Raw genomic sequence first — 21,705 nt, 5'->3', positions numbered from 1 at the left:
TTTTGTACACAGGGTGTTGTTAAGCTTTGGCTCCGAATAGCCTTGAAAATAAGTCAAAAGTTGGAAAGCGGACTTTTCAAATTTTATCTTTATGGTATTAGATACATAAATATCCTTGGATATTTATCTATATATGTATTTGTTATAAAATATAGTATCGTCGAGTATCCCATAACACAAGTCTCGAACTTACTTTGGGGCTAGCTCAATCTGCGTGATTTGTCCTAATATATTTATTTATTATGATTTAAGTTTATAAGTTCTTTATTCAATTTAGGATGATATACATCACTATTGACGTTAAAATTACTAAATTAAGTCTTAGTAGTAGTCACATGTTATAAAACAAAGTTCTCTGCCGAGGCTGTAAGTCTGTTCGCCATAAACTCAAAAATGGATTACGATAAAATCACGGATTTTCATGCGAGTGTCATCAATAGTTAGCTGACTCCTCGGAAAAATTTAGTTGTATAATTTATTATGTTTTTACCCAAGCGAAGCCGGGACCGGCCGCTAGTATGTCACTAAATTAACTATATTTATTGCTGACTCTAACCTATGCCCGCCCTAAAAATATTTATTTATTTATCATCATATTCCACGAGTCATTACAGGCTTAACAAGCGACTACGCTATACACAAGTTATAATATTAGGTATAGACAATAAAGCCTATAACTATGAATTTCCACAAAGTACAATTGAATATGTCAACATCTGGGCTTCTGGAATATATCTTTAATATGCTAGTATAGCTTCCGTTGCGGTGTGTGCAGGCGTTAAGCCAGCGCCGTCCCGCACGCCGCGCGCCTACGTAGTTATAGCGCGAACGTACTTTTGCCCACTTTGAAATATGACGCCCGAGCTGGAGAAGAACGAAACTAGGATGATTTTTGAAAATACAAAATTGAAGACCCTGACTTACAGATTGACAAGGATGTCCAGCCCAGTCCGGGTGTCGCTGCTGTGTAGTCGTGTCGTGCTGACTAATGTTGACAAGAAAATGCTATTTCAAATTGACATTTGAAAGTATAAAATTCTGCTTGGTCAGTATGGAATTAGTGGGTACGTTGTACGGAATACCTATTTAATTCCATGGTAGGTACCAAGTTATTTTTTTAAGCAACGAGACTGACATCGCGAAAGTAATAGCGGAAAATTGTAATGAGTTTGGGTAGGTTGATAATGTACTCACTACTACTATACGTATCTTAATTGAGAAAAAGTTAGGATTGCGTAGGTTGATATGATATGGTTGTATGACTGTACCAGTTTTTTTTATATTAAATCAGTAGGTACTTATAAAAATTGGGTTCGAAGTACACAATAATATAGAATACTATAGACATATTCTTTCTTCAACGTCTAATATTATCCTTTCCTTAAATAAATTCAATGAATAGGTAACATTACTAAAACTTTATCCGCAACCATACAGTTGCATTTTTTTATACAAACTCATAATTTAAAAAATCTGAAACTAAAGTTTACAAAATTTTCAGCTTTACATTTCTACTCGTAGCGGCTGACGGCCTGTCTAGAAGCGGGTGCTTTTTTTACATCGAGAGAGCCCATCCGCGGAGCAGGAAAACAAAAAAGACTGGATTTATATATATTTTTTATTATTTTATTTATTCCCTTTTATTTTCGTGAAATTTTTGCATATCGCCCGTCGGTCTCGGTTATTGTTTTTATATTTTCACGCGCTATTCGCTGTCAACTGTCAGAATGTTGATTTGGCGGGAATGGCGCGCGGTTTTTCGCAGTGTGGTCGGCGAATGCGTAGTCGTGTATGCAGCCAAATCTATTTGAACAATTTATATATGGGATTTGGACCACCTACGTCGGATTTGGATGAAATAAAAAGATAAAATACGATGAATATACAACAATGCATAGTAGAAGCCACATGCTTTTTTTATTCTAACCTACTAATATTATAAATGAGAAAGGTTGTGTGTTGGTTCTTTCACGTAAAATCGATTGGACGGAACGTTATGAAATTTGGTACACGGGTAGAATACTTTTTATCCCGAAATTCCCACGAGAGCGCAGCCCAGGGGCGCAGCTAGTATAGTAATAAATAAAAAAGCTAGATAATAAATATGTCATAAGCAGGTTCTCTCTGTACCTACTTACAAATTAAAAAACACATATTCTGTCCATATTACATCCATAGAAAAAAATCGTTAATTTGGTACAATGTGAACAAACGAAAATCCCAACTTCTAATCCTGACTTTTATGGCACCTTACCTTTAGCACCTAGTTGTACTAACTACGTACGTGTGTGAAGTGTTAATAAGTATTCAGGTTCGATTTCCGGGACGGGCACGTGTGTTTGTTCTAGTTATTAATCAGTCACTTTGGGGCATTTTTAAATCTAAAACACAAGTACAGCTAAAGTAATCCAGTGTTATTATTTATGGAAATAGAGAGCACACAGTAATGCTCCTTTTTCTCATGTTTTTGAGAAAATTTTGGAAATCTACCGATACCAAAACTTTTTGGGACCACATTCAGATATAGTATTTGGGCGTTTGGAACTACCTCGTCGGAATACCTAATTCGCGATCAAAATCTGCACAAAAATTTTGGACAAAAAATGTCACAGCACTTTTGTTGATTGGTATGTGTTCATACCAATCTAATCGTCTACAATCGTCTTCAAGGACGATATTGTGAAGGACGATCGTGCGAAGTGGTGACGCCAGGATAAAAGTACAAGTTCCTCAAGAGGAACACCGAAGAAAATACGGAAGGAGAGTTGTCAAAAGTGAATGAAGGTATGACAGGAAATAGACAGTTGTGGATGGAAAGGACATTATGCGCCGAATACATTTAAAATAGTTTCTTCTTCTTCATAGTCGTATGACTATGATTGAGGGTCGTGGTCATTACACGGAATGAAACACACGTAACAACTTTCTTGGCATTACTAATGGAGTGGTTTGCCATTGCCTTCTCCATTTCACACACAAGTAAATAACAACAAGTGTGCAGGTTTCCTCACGATGTTTTTCTTCACCGGAAGCAAGTGGTTATCTATGAAACTACTATACATGAGTCAGAATGGTATACAAACTCATATGGCACGAGTAGGATTCAAACCACCACCGCTTCGAAAATGGTTTGGTGAGGAGCAAAAGGGGAAAATGCGCTGGTTTCCTCACGATGTTGACCTTCACCGAATTCTCTATGTACCTGAGAAATTACCATTGAGAAAAACACATAACATAGACCGTGCTGAATTTTCGTACATGTTTTCACAAACTGATATAACAACATGCACATTATGTACGAGTATGTTGATGTTGATATATGCAGTTCGGTCCACCGACCAGCCTCCGGCGCGGTTGCGCGACCTACCTACTCACTGTAGTAGTCATGAACAAGTACAGACGATGGCAGAAGTGTTACTAAATTATAATAATGACGAAGAGAAATTATTTCTATTTTTAACCACCGACGCAAAAAGAGTTTGACCGCTGAGTGTGTCTGTCTGTATTTCTGTGTGTGAAACAACTCATCAACGGGTGAATCGATTTGGATGCGGTTTTTTTTTGTTTGATAGATATAGCTAATTTTTATGCGTTGGTTCTTAGATATGTTTGACCCAAATCTGTTGGTCCGGTTAGCCGCGCATAAGTTGTAGCGAAATGAATGTTAAAAAGTCGGGGGTTTTCAAAACTGTCTTACAAATAAACTTGGTTATGGTAATGTACAGGTACAGACGAAGGCACAACGGCTAGCCATGAAAAAACGGTTGTGAGTAATACAAAGCCGTTAGTCAGTTAGTCAACAAATACGGGGATCGTTTGCAAGTTTAGCTTGCCCAAGTACCGGCGTGCCATTTACTTATACGAGTATGTGTATTTCCACCTTCATTTTTGCGTGTCAGTGACAAATATACAAACGCCATTGGACTAATAAATAAAAAATGATACAGGGACAAATCACACAGATTTAGTTAGGCCCAAAGTAAGTTCGAGACTTGTGTTATGGGATACTAACTCAACTATAATATATTCTATAACAACCGCAATAGAAAAACATCCAAGACCCAAGTCAATCTGAAAAACATTTTATTCACGTTATTGTATTTTTTTTTGCTTTTCACTTGTGCATTCGACAGTACCACCGGTGTATGTAAACAGTAGCTCGTAACGCTATATGCCTGCATTTAATTATTCCAACAAAAAGGGGTGAGGATGAAAAACAATAGATTTATTCTGTAGGGGCAGGGGATGGAAAATTACAGTTCTAATCTTCGCGAGTCGTAGCTCAAAGGAATGTTGTCGAAAAAGTAATACTATTTATATTAAACCTTCTTATAGAGTTATTTAACCTTTTAAACCCTTAAGGGATAGTTCAGTCAATGGTGGACTTTACTGAACAACTTTGTCCAAACGAATCTTAAACATATACTATGGTAAAAAGGTCGTCTGCATGGTTACCTCGCTCCAATCCATTTCAGCCGCCAAACAGTGCTTGCATTTTTAACATTTTGTGTTGTAATAACAGGGTACTGTGCCAATCATGTGGCAATATAGACCCAGACCATATATAACAATTTGTTAGTGGCTTCATGTTTCTATAAAATTCTTTATTTCAATAAATTAAATGGTAAAGTTTTACCAAAACATAAAAAAGCTAGGATGTGAAACATCCTGTGTTTCAGGCGTTAAAAGCTAGCTAAAAACTTAACAAAAACAATTACTTACTACGAATTAAGAAATTATGAAGTAGGTATTCTATTTGTTAACAAATATTGACCTTAAAATACGTCTAATCATGTTATTATTGTTATTATTTGTAAGTTATGTATAGTTATGTATAGTGTATTGTTATTATTTGTAGTCCCAGTTTTCCGTAGAAATAAAATAAATAAAATCACCTGTGCTCTGCCCGCGTTTTTCGCTCATACGAGTAACATATTAAATATCAATATTTTCATTCTAAGCAATAATAAATCGCTATGAAACCCATACAAGATTAGTTAAACCATCGGCTATACACTGAGATGCTGACAACCGCATCAAATTCCATCCAGTATTTTTTACGTTTAGAGCAAACAAACATAGCCTACATACAGTTTTATGTGTATATATATATAGATAGATAACTTTGGCATTCGATTATTTAGGTAGCTACTTTCTGTCGAATAGGAAACGTCATCATAATTTTCAGCCAATACCAAACCACTGATAGTCTCCCTTCAATCGCGCCATTTAATCGAAATAGAAAATTCTAAAGTCTATATACCTAGGTACCGAGGTGTCGACACCTGGGTGTCAGTGCTCAGGTACTTTTTCCCCCATTCAATAGACAATTATAATTATAACTACCTGGTTACAATGTCGTGGCGTGTTGCAAACTACACGGACGTAAAAACAATTCACATTGATGTGACATTTTAGTGTTTTCGTCGTATTGTTTTAAGAAGATTATTTGTTGCGTGTGATCCTGCCCTAAAGTAGGACAACTTCATATCCTCCCGTGGATGTCGTACGAGGCGATCAAGGGTAACTTTGTCTTTGCAGCTCATAGACCACAATAGCATTCCTAATGCGTCAGGAAATCGGCTGATTGTAAAATCGCGGTCGAATCTTCTAAATTGTATAGTTTATATACGATATTTACTTAAGATGCAATGCTGAAAATTTTTTTAACTACTTACCACATCCATTACATAGTATAGAAACTTTATTACTCAACTTTTCCCTCCGCATAACAACTTTTTTGCATCGCGTGCCATGTGACAGACAGACAGACGGACAGGGCAATTTATAATATGTCGCTATCACACAATCTTAGCACGCTACGCAAAACCAACGTACTTAGACCCTTCATTTCCTAAGTTGGTAGAAAATTGCTTTGGCTAAGTATAATTCAGGGGTCAAATTGTACTGGTTTTTATACTGCAACACGGATAGCTACTATTATACCGATTTTTACGATAACTGTAAAATTGGACGATAATTATATTCAAAGGGTTAGAAGTTTTCGTTACTTTTATAGATACAATCGTTACTGTTGAATGATTCATGGCTTTATTTAAATACTTAGGTACTTCATAGGCATCTATGAACAATCACCTAAAAGTTAAATTATTTTTTGGATTTCTGCTACGATAATAGTGACGATTTTGCAATGTTTTGGGTAGATTCGTATGTTGTCGACTGTACTTCTTACAAAAATTGCGCTTCCCATTATTCAAAGCAATTAATTTATTGTATTGATTCCATATTTATTTAAAATACTTAGGTACTTCAATGAACTACTTAAAAGTTTTGTCTAACAAATTGTATATTCAAATATTGCTTTTATTCATTTTGGACGTAAAATTTTTATATCCCCGACGTAAACATTTAAAATTACGAAATACGTTCGTTTGAACATAAGAAAAACATTATTCGCAATTTAAAAATGTGAAGGTGACATTAAAATATATTAAAAAAAGTAAAAAAAAGGTAGCGTTTTTTTTTCTTTGTGGTATTCAAACTTATTAAAGTAAGTAGATTGTTTTTGCCAGAAATGCCACAGATATTTTTTCCGAGCCCAGGAAGTATTAGATGTAAAAAAAAAGTATGGATGTACCTTTACATCTTAATTTTCACCACTTCTCATAATTTTTCTACCACCACGACTCCTGAAGGATAAAAGCACCTCTTAATCTACCTCCATCTGTTTTATCTTGACAGATAACCTCCATATTTATAGCCCATAAATACCCGAGTAGGCTGCCTCCATGCCACTAGTTTTTAATAAATTCTGCCGCGGCCATTTTTCATTCTTCTCATTACTTGCAACCCTTTGCAATCCACCCCTCCTTGTACTGGGCGCAAAAACGTCAACACGCTTCGGCGGTTGAAACGTTGTCTCTTTTTTTTTCTTACTGTATGCGCCAAAGATATCTTTCCCGTACTGGATTTCTCTGGTCGATTAACTGTTGACCGAAAAATCGTTTGGCCTGTAGATAACTGCCCAAAGAGACTAAACATCTCTCTGCACGCTTGGTCGAATCAATCACTGCTCCCTTTAATACTCGAGTGAAATTATTGAGTGATGAACGATTTGTAATTTAGCGATTTCTCATCCTCGCATGTTCATGATACGGGGCTGTGACGCCGTGATATGTCCCGCGTACCGTTACCCACAACGTATACTACTGTTCCCCACAAAACGTATCCCGTTTTATATTCCACGAGCACGAGACGGGTCACGTCTCGTTTTTATTAACCACAAACAAAGTCACAAATTGTATGTCTCTTCCCAAATAATGAAGCTATCTGCATGCTGAATTTCGGCCCGATTGGTCCAGTAGTTTGGGCTGTGTATTGATAGATCAGTCAGTCATCTTTGCGTTTTACAGGTATACAAAGTTAAAAACTTGTAAGAATTTATTTTCTACTTATTTTGCCGTCGCTATATCCACAGGCCGGGTACCGCGCGCATTTTTCAAACCGACTTGATTAAATCCTAACAGTAATACCTACACAACTATTGTCATTTGTGGCTTCTGCGTTGAGCGATTGATGAAGAGTTGTGTTGTTATAAGTACTCAGGATTTCTTGCGATGTAAAAGCCAAGTTACATTATACAATAAACGACGAATGCTTCAAGAAAAAATAGTGTTCTCGCGCTTCGCTGCTTGCCTGGTGAATTTACAGACCAAAAACAGACAGGGAATCGTACTTTACATAATATATTTTGTCACTATCACTTTGTATTTGTAGAACGAGACAAAACATACTTAACTTAAAATAGGTATGATTTAACTTTATTTCTGTATAAGAGCGCTACATGTAAGATACGAACAAGCGCTATGGTACGTACCTCGCGTAGATTCTATGCAAACTTCGAAGTTTAATCAATGCTTCTATAGAACATATTAATAATCAAAAAAATACTGAAAATTCTACTTCCTACTACCTCATATTATAAATGCGAAAGTTTGTGAGGATGTGTGTATATATGTTTTAACTCTTATCACGCAAAATTTACTCGACCGATTTTGATGAAATTTGGTACAAGTGTAAAATATAACATGGAATAACACATAGGGTACTTTTATCCCGAAATTCCCACGGAAGCGAAGCCCCGGGGCGCAGCTAGTAATATAAGTAAAGATAACACCTACTCGCGTATCAAAACCAACTTACTACTCTTAGTGAGCACAAATATCATATGTCCCAGATTTATGTCATATAAAACTATACATAGCCACTATGTTATGAGTTGGCGACGTAAATATAACCTCATGACAGATATACAAGTATAAATATCAGCAATGGCGGCGTTAAATTGAGATATTGTTGACGTAATTTAGTTTTTCATTTTTTATTTACGAAAGTTGCGATTTTAGTTATGACAGTAATTCTGTGTTTAAGCTATTAGTTAAATATGACTATTTTTTATATTTGTTCAGAAATCAGAAATGTTTATTTACCAGTTTACAATACAAAGGATGGTAATATAAAAGTTTCGTGTCTGCAGAGCAGACGTGTAATTATTCATTTTTACATTTAACTAATCAAAGATTGCAATTACAGAATATATTTTACATTTAACTAATCAAAGATTTTTTTCAAATTAAGATATTAATAATGTCAAATCTGTCAAAAACTATGAAATTTATATATATGCTCCAAATATTTAATGTTATCTGGAAAAGGATGTGAAGTACCAACTGAAAGGACACAGATTACACATTTTCCGTATGTCTGTGAACAGATCAACATCTACGCATGGCTACATTACTATGCTTAGGGGTAACCACTTACCTCACTCCGTTACCTCGTCTGCGTCAACCCCGCGTATGAGAAACGGCGAAAAATACGTCTCCACTTTGTTGTTTCCTCGTGACCAAGTGAGAATCTGTGCCTATATCAAGATGTCCCAAAAAATCGCGCGAATTCCTACCGCCACAGTCACCACCTGGCTCCTCGTAAACGGAACGTAAAAAATACTTTTCACTTTAGGAGTCGCTCGTTAAATGCAGGTAAGTTCGTAAATAATTTAATGGGCGATTTTACTACTGAGTGTGTGGGTATACTCCACTGGCAAAATCACGGCGGGATTTCTTGACACAATTTTTTTTATATATTTATTTTCTTATATACTTCTCTTCTTCTTCTTCTTTTCTATTAAAGTAAATAATTTCTACTGTAAGATAAGTATATCCTAAACATAACATAATTACCTGTGTTTTTTTTCAACGATTTTATTTGTATTTTTTGCGAAGAATTAAAATAAAATGCCAATATTTCTACTTCCATATAGTTTACCTTATTTGGACCGATAAAGTTTATTCCTTTTCGTTTCGATCGGTCCTCCATAGCTCAATTTGTCAGTGCCGCTGTCCGGAAAAGCCATAGATACTCTATACAATGTAATGTTCCTATATCTGTGGGAAAAACAGTGGGTAGATCAAACAATTGTTTTTCATTCAAAAACTTTTCACAAAATTTTAAAATTTGTCAGTAGAGTATACCCCATCCGCAGTTTCGGTATGCCATATTTTTTATTTTTAGCGACCATTTAACGCCCAGTAGTTTGTTACGTTATGGAATTTGATTTGACACTCCACACCAACACATTTCAGAGGTTCCCGCCTTTTCGTGATAAAAATATGCGTTAAAACACGTTTTAATGTGTGCGGAGTAAAAAAGGAACGACTCTTTTGATGGGCCAAGCCTTTCTACCTGTAATATAGGATGGGATAATTTAAAATATAATATTTTGAGTACAATGTGCTCTTGCTCTGAGAAGAATGTCTTTGACCTTTTAAAGGTATTTAAAAAGAGTAAAAATAACGGATTTTTAACATTCTTTATATAAACTTGATAGATCATCGGCTGGCTACCATACTTTATCTACTTATTGCCGATATCTGCTCTACTGGCTGGTATCTGCTCACACAGTGATGTAAAAACTGCCTCCGCGGTGGCTGATAAGGCGTGCAGTTATGCGCTTTGTTAAGTGCATACGATCGATTAAGATGCAGTATGAAATTTGATCTCCTCAGATAAAATTTTTTTTTGGTGTTTTCCTTGGCGTCATTACTAAGTGCATTAATCATCTACCTAAAAGCTAATAGACCAAATGGAAGGTATGGGGAGGACGGGATTTCCCGGCAGTGCCAAGTGACACTTTCTTCTTCTTCTAACAAATGACACCTTCTTCTTGTAACAATATAAATTAAAACTAAAATAAAATAAAAAATGAAAACAAAAAATTATATTATTTGAAGCGAAAATGTTTTTGTAATGGACTAATGTCTGAACATATACTTTTCCTTTATAAGGGCCTAAAAAGCAGCACCATGGCAAGTAAAACTGACTTTAGTCTTGATCTGTCAACACATTCCACTGCTCTGCAGACTACAAAAAAAAATATCGACTCACTTCAAAGGCCGCCGCATGGCTCTGTTACCGCACGAGACACTCAATGTCAACTGTAGGTATAATATATTTACTTTTATTTGAATACCGCTGCAGTTCATCGAGGTTTAAGTTAGTTATAGATATATTAATTTTATTATATCTTTTACAGGCTATTATATATAATATATATCATTATTTTTAACATTTCACTGGGTGTCAACCAATTTCTGTTCGGTATTCCAATTGACGTTAGCAAAATCATCGTTTTGGCGGACGATGATGGAGTCAAAAAGGAAAATGTGGTTCGTTAAAACACGTTTTCTATTTTTTTATAGGCTTTTTACTATTTTTAGTTAGTACATCGTATCTTATGTAATTTTAGTTAATAAATTCATTTTAGTTTTAGAATTCAAAATAAAAATCAGTAACCCATTTTCGCATTCTGTATAATTATATACAATACAGTACATCGATACACGACTTAAAAATAATTAACATTTACTATTACACAATAAGTTAACATCAATCGACTACACGCGTACAAAAATATAGGTACTTAAATGTCTGAAGGAATCCTTATTATGCTTTTAAATCTTTGAGCGTTTTTTTTACGAATTTTTATTTTTGATTGCTAAAGTATGTGTTTAGGGCTGGCAGAAAGCGGTCAACTACATTTAAGGCCCCACCTCGCCGCACGCTAGTGCAACCATTACAACATTATCTATTTTAGCGGACAGTAAAAAATGCTATGCTTCACTAGATAAAGGATTATATTGAAAATATTTAAATTGATTTGTTATACATGCCACACATGCTTTTTAACTTATTTTTGAAAATAATAATGAGATGAAAAAATTCTGGAATCGAGCAGGATTTGAACCCTCGCCCCTGTCTATCCGGGACAGTGCTCTTGACCACTGAGCTATCGAGACCATGCCTGTTCGACTGAATTAATTAATCTCTTTCGTCTTACGCCGACGTACAGTATTTTCATTAGAGAGTAGGTACTCTTAATTAAATTGAACTATAATGAAAAACTATAATGAAAATAATTATATTTTTCCATTACACTAGTTTCACACCGATTTTGGAAGTCACCGTTTTGCGTTTAGTAAACTGTGAGTACGTAAGTACTTATATAGTCTGAAAGAAAACTATAATACTTTCTTATATATAAAGTGCTTTATTTAGAGTAACATAATTTGTTAAGATCATTAGTTTTCGCTAATAAATAAAAGAAACTGATAACAATGTAATGGTATGGCGCTTGTGCGCAGCTCGGTACGGCCTTAATAAATTGTGTCTCGCTCGAATGCAAACATCAGACTGTGCAGATATTTTGGATATTACAGATAAAAACTACGATATTTTTATTACGTTTTACATCTGACTATAGGCAATTAATAATTAAATATTAATTAATGAGATAAGTAGGATATCTGGTAAATTCTATCTGTCAAATATTGTGTATCAAATTGTAAAAATCTGTCACAAAATGTGCTACAAAATTCAAATGTTTACAAAATCTGTGTCAAATTTATTCGGCATGAAAAACATTTTTTTATTTTCCTAGTAATACTTCTTAGGACATTTCATAAAAATTATCCTATCAATATTAAATGCTAAAGCTTACATGTCAACTAATATATCAACAAACACACAATTTTTTAATATTGAGGCCGCCCGCACTGTGGATTAAAGTCACGATACGCGACACAGCTTCGGCAGGGCTTTGGCCCTGCGGTAGGAATGGGCGAGTCTACTATTTTTGACGTCACCCAGCGGACAGCCTTAGGCTCCGTTCCGATAGCTACGTTGCGTCGACGAAACGCATTGCGGCTGCGTTGTTTTCTATAGGACACGCATCATATATTGACACGCATCGACGTACGTTGAAACTCCATACAATTTCTGCTTTGTCCGTCAACGGATATGAAAACAACGGAGCCGGCCCGAGCCTGATAGCCAAATCAGACACATATCAATGAAATAACTCTGCAGCTACAGTAAATGTTGAATTAGTTTTTTTTTTCTACATTACCGCATTTTTACAAGATTTTATTATATTTTTTTCTGATTTGGCTTATATCAAACGATCAATACCTGTCTAGCATTAAACTATGTATAAATATTGAGATACAGTTTATATTTAAATTGAAAAATAATATTATAAAACAATATGTGAAGTTAATATTGAATATAGGATGGCAATATGTAAAAATTAAGAAAATTTAATAAATACTTATTATCTAAAAACTGCTACAATTAAAAAATTACTTATCCTATGTATTTACAATAAATACTTATGTATAGTCGAACACAAACACCAATTAGGTAACTTAGGTGGAATAGGTGAAGAAACATCATTTAATTTAGAATATGACGTGAAAAAGTGCCTGTGAAGGCCTAATTTCTGAATAAATGATTTGATTTTGATTTTGAAAAATCATAGACAATTCCAAACGACGACTGCTTCCTAAAGCGTAGTCATAACTAATATTTAGTCTCTGTTACACATCTTGAGTGATAGAGAAATGGTTGATTCGCCCATCTCTTGCATACATAAGATGTGTGACGGAGAAAGGCTGAATAAGCGGTATGATAACGCGTCACCAAGCGGACAAATACATAACAGATGTGTTATATAGTAAATTACCACAGATGTAAGTGCATTACCTACAATTATTATAATTCTTATATCTGTGTAATCTACAGAGACCATTTTATTTACATTATTTTAAACTTCACAATGTTTTTCTTATTTAGAGAGGGCGTGAGAGAGACAGAGAGATGTTTGATTTTTACAATACCATGAAACATATATCAGTGTTTATAAACACTTACGATTAAAATAACAATATTCGATTTGGAAGGAACTATCTACAATTTATAATTATTAAAATTTACAATAATAAATATTGGTGTCAAAATGCTAACACACGTATTTATGAGATACAAGCACGCAAAATTACACACAACAATTTTTTTTTCATTATACTTACTTTATTTTCAATTTGTGCGCAATTAATGGTATTATTCTTTGATATAAATTTGAATACTTGATAAGTGATGTGAAATAAATTAAATAAATATATGAAAATGCTATCATTATCAATCCGGTCGCCACTCGACGTTTCACAAACCATCTACGCTAATGTTCAAAATAAAAAAATATATCAAATTATTGTTATTGTGTTTATGAATAAAAGCAGTACATATTGCTAGTTTTGTAATAATAAATTACGATTACGACTATTTTAATAATAAATGAGCAATTTAATTGATTCCTAGTTTATTTCCACTACAAAAATGTATTACAATTTCTATAGCCCCTTTTCAATCTTACTATACTAATGATGGACTTGCTTTATCATTCAAGATGTTACATTATTAAGAAATTAGATTTTAAAACAATGCATAAGAAATAGGAAATCCTGGAAATTTATGTCAAAATTGAAGTCTCTTTTTAGAAACTGAAATATTCTTTATATAATAATATATTTTATTCGCTATCTTATCCATACCGCCCTACTTCCTCGTTATATACATACATCATTTTGGCAGTGGCTACTGGCCATCATCTATTTACATTTCAATCCTTACCAATTCATGAGAATGAAAATAAATATACCTTAAAGTTATTAATAAGTTATTATTATAACAATAAGCAATTAAAATTATCTTAACATGACCGAGAATATACAAAGAAATTAATTAGGAAATTGTTGAATTCATAAAATTCTAATCTTAAAGCTTATTTTAATTATTATTCATATCGTATAGTTTACTGTTTTCTATAAAATAACTTGATGAACAGTTAATTGTTATGGTGGTCAGGCCAAAAAGGGCACTTTGTTGACATATATTGACCTGCGAGGGTAGTTTTAGACTTCGAACAAATACAAATACAACTAATGGCTATGTTAACTATTGATCTGATTATATTACTTCAAAATCATTCTTTCATTCAAATATATTATTTAATCAAAAATGAACTTAACCAATTCTTTGTCATGTCACTTAACACTACTTACCACCAGTCTTGATGAAAATCTAAATGTAATGAAATGTAAATGTAACATTGAATGTATGAAAATATGATATAATTAAGATTAACGTTCACTTTGTCACGCGTTAACGTAGCGTGTTTACAGTCTGTCTCACACCTTATGTGCCCAAGAGAAGGCCGATTCGCCCGTTTCTGTCTCACATAAGGTGCATGAATGAAATAGACTAGGTGGAAGTTACATTTTCACGTCACGCAGCTGTCAGAACTCCATATTATCTGACTAAATCTATAACTTTAATACTAATACTGACGCACTATTGCTGTGCCAAGTTTCATTGTAAGTGGAGCATGTGTATGTGCTTTTAATTCACTACGTATAATTACAAAATAAGACACGCGTAGTGTTAGCGCGTATATAGTCCGTTTCAGTCACACTCACACGTTATACGCTCGGAAGAAAAAAGGATCTTCTAAATGGGCGAGTTGCCCATATCCGTTGCACATACAGGCGAGTCTTTTTAGCACATAATATGTGTGATACTGACTCTGTATAGGCTACAAAAACGCACCCTTAAAATACACCAATTTAGAATATGCGGCAATCCATACATATCCGATAATTCTGGTCGAAGCTACGCATTACAGGCACATAGCACTTAAAAGTGATATATATAACCACTAGTTTTTTTTTAAAGAACAATATTTTAGTAAACATTCTGTAAGTACACTCCGTTTTTTCTTAACATATAAACAATCTTCACAGATTGTTGAATTTTGTTGATAATAAATTAAATATTAGTTCAAACCTATACATTCTAAGGGAAAACATATATTAACAGCGAAAGTAATTTCCTAAAAAGTCAATTTTAATTCATATTGCTGTAAAACCATAAAAATACATGCTAAAATTGTTGTTTATATAATAAGACTTGCAAGAAAAACGAACTTTACACAATCCAAAGGATTATTTTTACGGTTTGCCCGTTTATTTTGAGAACAACTTTTAAAACAATGATTTCAACATTTCAAAACATTTATGTCAATAAAAATTGCTTCCACTTGAGAAGTCATATTTTTAGGGACAAATCTTTTTCTTCAATTTCCTATCATTATTTTTTATGTTAAATGTGTGCGTTTACCAAAATCCGTCCTTTAAGATGTCCGAATAGATTTTAGACAATTTTGAATAGGTTTTAATGAAGCGAGCGAGGTCGAGGTAGCGAGTCTACAATTCAACTTGGGGCAAAAATACATTTGTTGTATACATGTATGTTTGTAACGTGATAACTTTCGAACCGTTGGTCTGATTTTTATTAAATTTAAAGGGTATGTAAGAGCTGTCAATGGAATTTTTAAGTTCGTTGGGCAAGAGAATAGGTTAAGTCGTTTTCTAAAAATTCACTACTTTGTAAAAACTCATCATACATTTATTGTGTTCGCGAGGTTTGTGTTCGTGGCGAACGACTAGTCATTTTATTTATTTCAACAGTAAACATTGCAATAACGGAATTACTTGCTTCAGTCGAGATGTCACATTTATAAATCTATTTTATTTCGGCCATGTTTTCCCTGAGACTTACGGCCTTAATACCTCAATCTAGAACAAGACACAGTCAAATCAACCGATATTCTATATTCCTTTTCTTAGCAATAAAGCTCAGCGCAGTCCTCTAAACACAAGTTCAATACTAATTTATTTATTCACAGTATATGGTATATAGTACAGTAGATGTCACAAAAACCTGACACCGACGTATTATATATATGTATACTTAGGAAACTTAATACAATATGTGCCATGTTCTGCGTTGGCAGTAAGGTGTGGGGTGTGACTGTACAAAGGCCGGGCATTCTCTACTAATCAACCTTGGGGGAAAACTGATAATTTATTGGTTATTGTTCACCTGGTTATTGTTGATTTCGGCTATAGCTTCTAGCAGAACCCTCGGATTCAGATTGGGGGCTGGAGATCAAGGGCGCGCGTCGTTGGAAGACTCCATGTCGCTCGACGAACTGGACACTGACTTCTTGGGTTTGTATTCGGTTATCACTACCGTCACGCCGCTAACTGTTACCTGGGGGAATTGAGAATTGGTCACTTTTAACCATAATAATTGTAGTATAATAATAGATGTCATGGCCTATTAGGTACCTTTGCTTTTGTCTATGTATTGAATGTGACAACACTGAATAAAAAATCTCTCTTCCGTTCCGCAGTTGAATTGTGCACGTAGTTTTATTTATTAATTAATCGTTTTTATTAAAATGATCACAATAATAACGCGCAAGTGTGTTTAACATGACCGTCTTCCTATGTTCGAGCTCATATCTACATTGCTAAGTCTTGGCTTAATTTATTCTTGGGAAAGCAGACCGTGTTTTTATCTGCATTCTAGAGTTTCACTAAACAAATTCCTACTTCTCTGGTCTGTGTAGAGTTCCTATCAACATTGCAGTGTTTTGATGGATGCCTTCATTTCTTCTTGAGGAAGTTCGTGAGTTCTTGAGCAGATCGTGATTTCATTTGCTTTGATTCTGGTGGACATTATCAAATAATGTAATAACTAAATTGTCTTCCTACCTCTCTGGTCTGTGCGGAGCTCCTATCAACATTGCTGAGTCTTGGTGGATGCCTTCGTTTCTTCTTGAGCGAATTCGCAGACCGTGGTCGTTTCTGTGAGCTGGTGGGCGCGGTGCCGGCCGCCTGCGCCGCCACCAGCGCTGGGTTGATGCGAGGTTTGCGTGTTGACGTACCTAAGATATACGGAGTTTATGTTAAGGACCTGTGGTGAGTGGTGAACCACTTGCTGATGAAATATCGTAACGTAGTCACAGATGAAAGCAGCTGCTAGACAAATCCATATTAGCTTTTTATATTAGCAACCTCAAGCACTGTAATACGTTCCTTAAGACAACTTTTCTCACATTCACTTTTCCAACTTATACAAAATTCTTGCTTCATCAGCAGTATTGAAATTGGACACTGACTCATCATCGTGTGTTTCCTGTTGCATTCGGGTAAACCCATCTAGCAAACCGGCGCCTTCTTGACGTCAACCCTCATTAGGAATATTATTCAGGGGTACGTCGCCCGTATTACAGGCACTTATTGGAATTTCCATCATGTGGGGTAAAAAAGAACACACGCACGAAGCCAAAAGCAGTTATTGTACCTAGTTCATTAAAACAATTCCGCTGTTAAATTCTACTCTATAATATGCATTTCCAATGAAAGTTAGCATTGTTCTGCTTTTAAACTCTGAAATCTACTTTTACTCCTAGCCAATCCAATATGGCTCGTATGCACTTGAAACTAAGTCTAAAATCTATCGCTAAACCCTATTCAATGGAAAACAGTATTCCTAAATCTACCCTTTTACACCGCAAGCTGTAAATTCAACTTAGCTGCGGAACTTTCAACTTTATGTTCATTGGAGTACGGTGGTTTATGGTACAGTGGTGGATTGTTTGTGGGTAGAAAGCAGCAGGGAGGTATATAGTTCTATTTTCAAGGTCCCTTAGGGCGAATGCGTCGTGGTTTCGCCCTGGCTGGTAGGAAAATGTAAGGCAAAGTTTTTGTTAACAAGGGACGCTGTTTTCTTCGGGACAACATTGCCGCGGGGACACGATATCCACATTAGTTTTGGAACTTTCACCTCTGTCTAATCTAGATAGTTTTGTGGTATATTTTCAGCTTCGGTCCGGATTTATGTAACACTGACTATTCCTTAAACAGTTTGTTTGTATTTATGTGAAGTACATTTTTTTTCCAATTGGTTCGAAGCATACCTAGGTCCGAAGCATTATGCCTACTACATATCGCGATATAGTTCGCCGAACTTTGGCGGATTCGGCGTACATTACTGATTTTTCATTGCGGTAAATAAAAGCTCTCACCCAAACTATACAATGTTCATGCATTCGTTTCGATATCTGTAGTTCGGCGATAGTGTGTAAATAGCGGGCTTTTACAAGTGCGCTAATGCGTATTCGGTGTAGCTGGTTAGAGAACAAGGTAGCAATGCTTTAGAAAATATATACTAATGTCTTCTAAACTATTTACTATTATATTACTGAAGTAGAGAGAAGGCTGTTTCGTTCGTCACTTATTTGGTACTAATTTGTTAGCGGTTTCGCCCGCGTGGAAACAGTTTTTTTATCGAGATGAATTATACCTATATGCTTCTCCGTACCATGAACTACATGTATGCAAAATATCAGTAGCATTGGTGTGACAAACAACTAACAAACTTAATTTCGCATTTATAACAAGTTAGGATTACGATTCTAACTATCCAGTTAGGATTTTGATAAGAAACAATTGATATTTTTCGGCATGAAATTCATAGCCGCAGCAGTCGAAACGCTCTGAGAACCACCCATGGTTGAAATACATGACTAAAAGTATCCATACACCCATGCTTTGGACGTATTATCCTGCTTACAGGCCTGTATCTCTGCCTCTCATCTGAGCGTTTTCCCGGTTGCATCCTCACTCGCTGTACCTAAGTCCCGCTCTTTCTTGATTGACAAAGTACTGTCTATTATGTCTGATGTCAATGTCCTATGAGCTACCGATATTCCATACTAATTTCGAAATGAATTAGACGTCGGGAGCAAGGATATTGCAGATGCAAAAAGTTCCACATCCCCGTATGCAACACTTTGAAATTTTAATTAGCTCTAAACAACTTTCGCAAAAAAGTTTAATTTTAGAAATTAAATTCAACATCTTACATAAATTTACATCAAAGTGTAAGGCCAGCCTTATACTGGGTCATAAAGGTCAACGAACCCAAGGTCACTAATCAGAATGACACGCATGTCGCCCGATAACTATACTTATGACATAATAATGACTATAAAAAGTAAATAACAACCTTTCATCGTTAAACGAGCAACATTTATTGCAATCCATTATAAATACTCGATGAAAACATCGAAAACGAACGATGCATCACATGATTAGCTGTTAACTGTAGACTACTGTACTCTCAAGTACATTCTGACGTCACAAAGGTCAACGATACCAATCCGACCGAATTGAAATGACTATTTGCCGTACGCAAACATTCTTCATTTCTTTGCATTTCATTTTGGTGGGATTATACGCGGCAGTAGCGCTGCCTGTCGTTTTAGCAGACTTACGAACTAAGTTTACATCATAATGCAAATAATAACAAACTGTATTACGTAAGACATAGAGTTGAAATTTGAATACAGTCTTTTAACATACATTTTGTTTATATTGCATGCCAGGCACAGCCAATTAATTATACTATGCATTGAATCTTTATGTAGTTGGTGCATAGTTCATAAAATTTATATAAATTTTGGGCAATTCATTGGAGTTAAAACTATCTTCATTTATAGATTACAAAAAGGGAAGGTTTCTTCTTTGTTATATACTTAGGTATACTGATTAATTTTTAGAAGACCATAAATACTTAATCATCATTCATGTCCCCCCAGTTCAGAATGGTAAATAAACTGAGCCCAGCGACCAAAATAAAAAATCTTAACCAAATTTGTGGCAATTTGTGTTTATAAATACTGTTAAATACAGAGACACATAAAACACATTATGATGCAGTAATTTATGCAACACATAAAAACAATCTGTGACAAATGTTGTAAATGTTTAATGGTAAGGGAAAGTGTAATATACACATGCACAAACTGCATTGGCCTGCACAATCCATGGTTACAATGTTAAAATATACTGTGCCAAATGACAGAAATAACTGTGTCAAATTGCAGATTGTTCTGTATTCTTCTATCAATTACGAGTTTTCCCTTACTCAACTGTTTATATGCACTTTTTATAGCATAGTCGGCAAACCAGCATACGGGTTGCCTAATGGTAAACAAACACCATCGCTTATAAGATAATTTTCTTGCCATATTTCTTTGTGTAATTGTATACTCAAATTCAATGATTAGTCACAATGTTAAGGCTGCCTTTAGTGAATATAATTTAATTTTCCAGTTTGAAAGTGTACATATTTTTATTATGTGCAATAAAGGGTTTTGTAGCAATAAAGGGTTTTGTATTATATTGTAACCATACTGTATTTGTCACCCTTCAACCCAGAACACAACATCGCAAGCACTGCTGTTTGGCGGCAGGAATCGATGCAAGTGAGGTACTCATGCAGACTACTTTTGTACAAATACCTCTGGTGGCACCTTGTTCACCCGGCAACATTTTCTTTTATCCTTTTTGTACATTTTAATACCTTTTTGTTGAGCAAAGGATAATAATTTCATTCTAAATTATTTTATACTGGTTTGAGATGACTGAGGAAATAGCATGGGACTATTTAGCTTAACATACAAGTAAGTTAGATTTTGCCTGCGGATTCACACACATTACTCAGAGTATTTATATAATCTGTGCCCACATTGTGTGGGGTTCTGTTCATTACTTTTTCGGTTTATGTTTTTGGAGAACAAGTAGAAATTTTGTAACCTCTTATAAATATGTTACACTTACAATGTTTGCTTTACATTATGAACTATGATGGATGCTGTTATGCTTATGACCTATGTTTTGTTTGCAAAATGTGTTATGTGACACATCGCCCACAATAAAACAATGTATTTTAGTTGACACAAAATTATGATTATATGGAGTCTTAGTAATGCAATTTTAACTTCATATTATTTGAATTTTTTTCTTTGAATTGTATTTTATAGATGTATACATATCACCTACTTAATGAATATATGAATAAATACATACGCTAATATAAATGCTACCTAAGTCTAATTAAGTGATTACATCCTATACCAGTTACAATTGGTTAGTAGCTCTTTACTCCCATCAAAAAAAAATCCCGAATTATATGCAAATTTATGCCAAAGAATCATTGGAAACTTCATACGTGGCCCTAAGACCCCGCCAAAACCAGAGGTTGCCGAAAAATCGATGTCAAAATAGACAGTTTTACAACCTCGAGTTTTGGATGAAGGAATGCATCTAATATATAATTAATCAATGTATTACCTTTCCTGACATCACACATTGAGCATTTGAACGCTTCAGCGTTATTCCTGTAAGTACAAACGCTGCAATCCCAATAGTTTTCCTCGAGCACTTTCGAAGGCCTTTTGGCTCGGCGTATAGCATTTTTCTTGTCCATTTTAACGCACAGTTGCGTCTAAATGCAATTAACTCACTATAATCATGATACTTTACAATAACCACACCAATTTTTATCGTATTTGTGTAAATATAGCAATATGTAACTCATTATTTATGTTTTACTGTGCACAAAACGCACACTTCAAAACGCACGCCATGACAG

The 21,705-nt window shown here is 34.8% G+C and overlaps 1 protein-coding gene across 1 annotated transcript; it reads right to left on the bottom strand.

Annotated features, from left to right (window-relative positions):
- Positions 1-16,096: 16,096 nt before the first annotated feature.
- Positions 16,097-21,701, bottom strand: RYBP (Ring and YY1 Binding Protein). The gene is made up of 3 exons (XM_053764246.2): positions 21,405-21,701; positions 16,977-17,149; positions 16,097-16,470 (listed from the first exon to the last, which is right to left on the bottom strand). The coding sequence occupies exons 1-3, from the start codon at positions 21,538-21,540 to the stop codon at positions 16,366-16,368; spliced, it is 414 nt and encodes a 137-aa protein (XP_053620221.1). The 5' UTR covers positions 21,541-21,701; the 3' UTR covers positions 16,097-16,365.
- Between the last annotated feature and the right edge of the window lie 4 nt (positions 21,702-21,705).

Source organism: Plodia interpunctella, chromosome 25 (genome assembly GCF_027563975.2).
Source record: "Plodia interpunctella isolate USDA-ARS_2022_Savannah chromosome 25, ilPloInte3.2, whole genome shotgun sequence".
In the NCBI taxonomy this organism is placed as follows: domain Eukaryota; kingdom Metazoa; phylum Arthropoda; class Insecta; order Lepidoptera; family Pyralidae; genus Plodia; species Plodia interpunctella.
The sequence above is the reverse complement of the archived record's forward strand: the minus strand, read 5'-3'. Positions and strand labels throughout refer to the sequence as shown.

Bases quoted from the DNA above. Each gene is read 5' to 3' on its own strand.
- RYBP (XM_053764246.2), bottom strand. From the start codon at position 21,540: ATGGACAAGAAAAATGCTATACGCCGAGCCAAAAGGCCTTCGAAAGTG. The intron at 17,150-21,404 runs GTAATACATTGA...CGTATATCTTAG, and splicing joins AATGTGTGATGTCAGGAAAG to GTACGTCAACACGCAAACCT. The intron at 16,471-16,976 runs GTAGGAAGACAA...CAATTCCCCCAG, and splicing joins GCTCCGCACAGACCAGAGAG to GTAACAGTTAGCGGCGTGAC.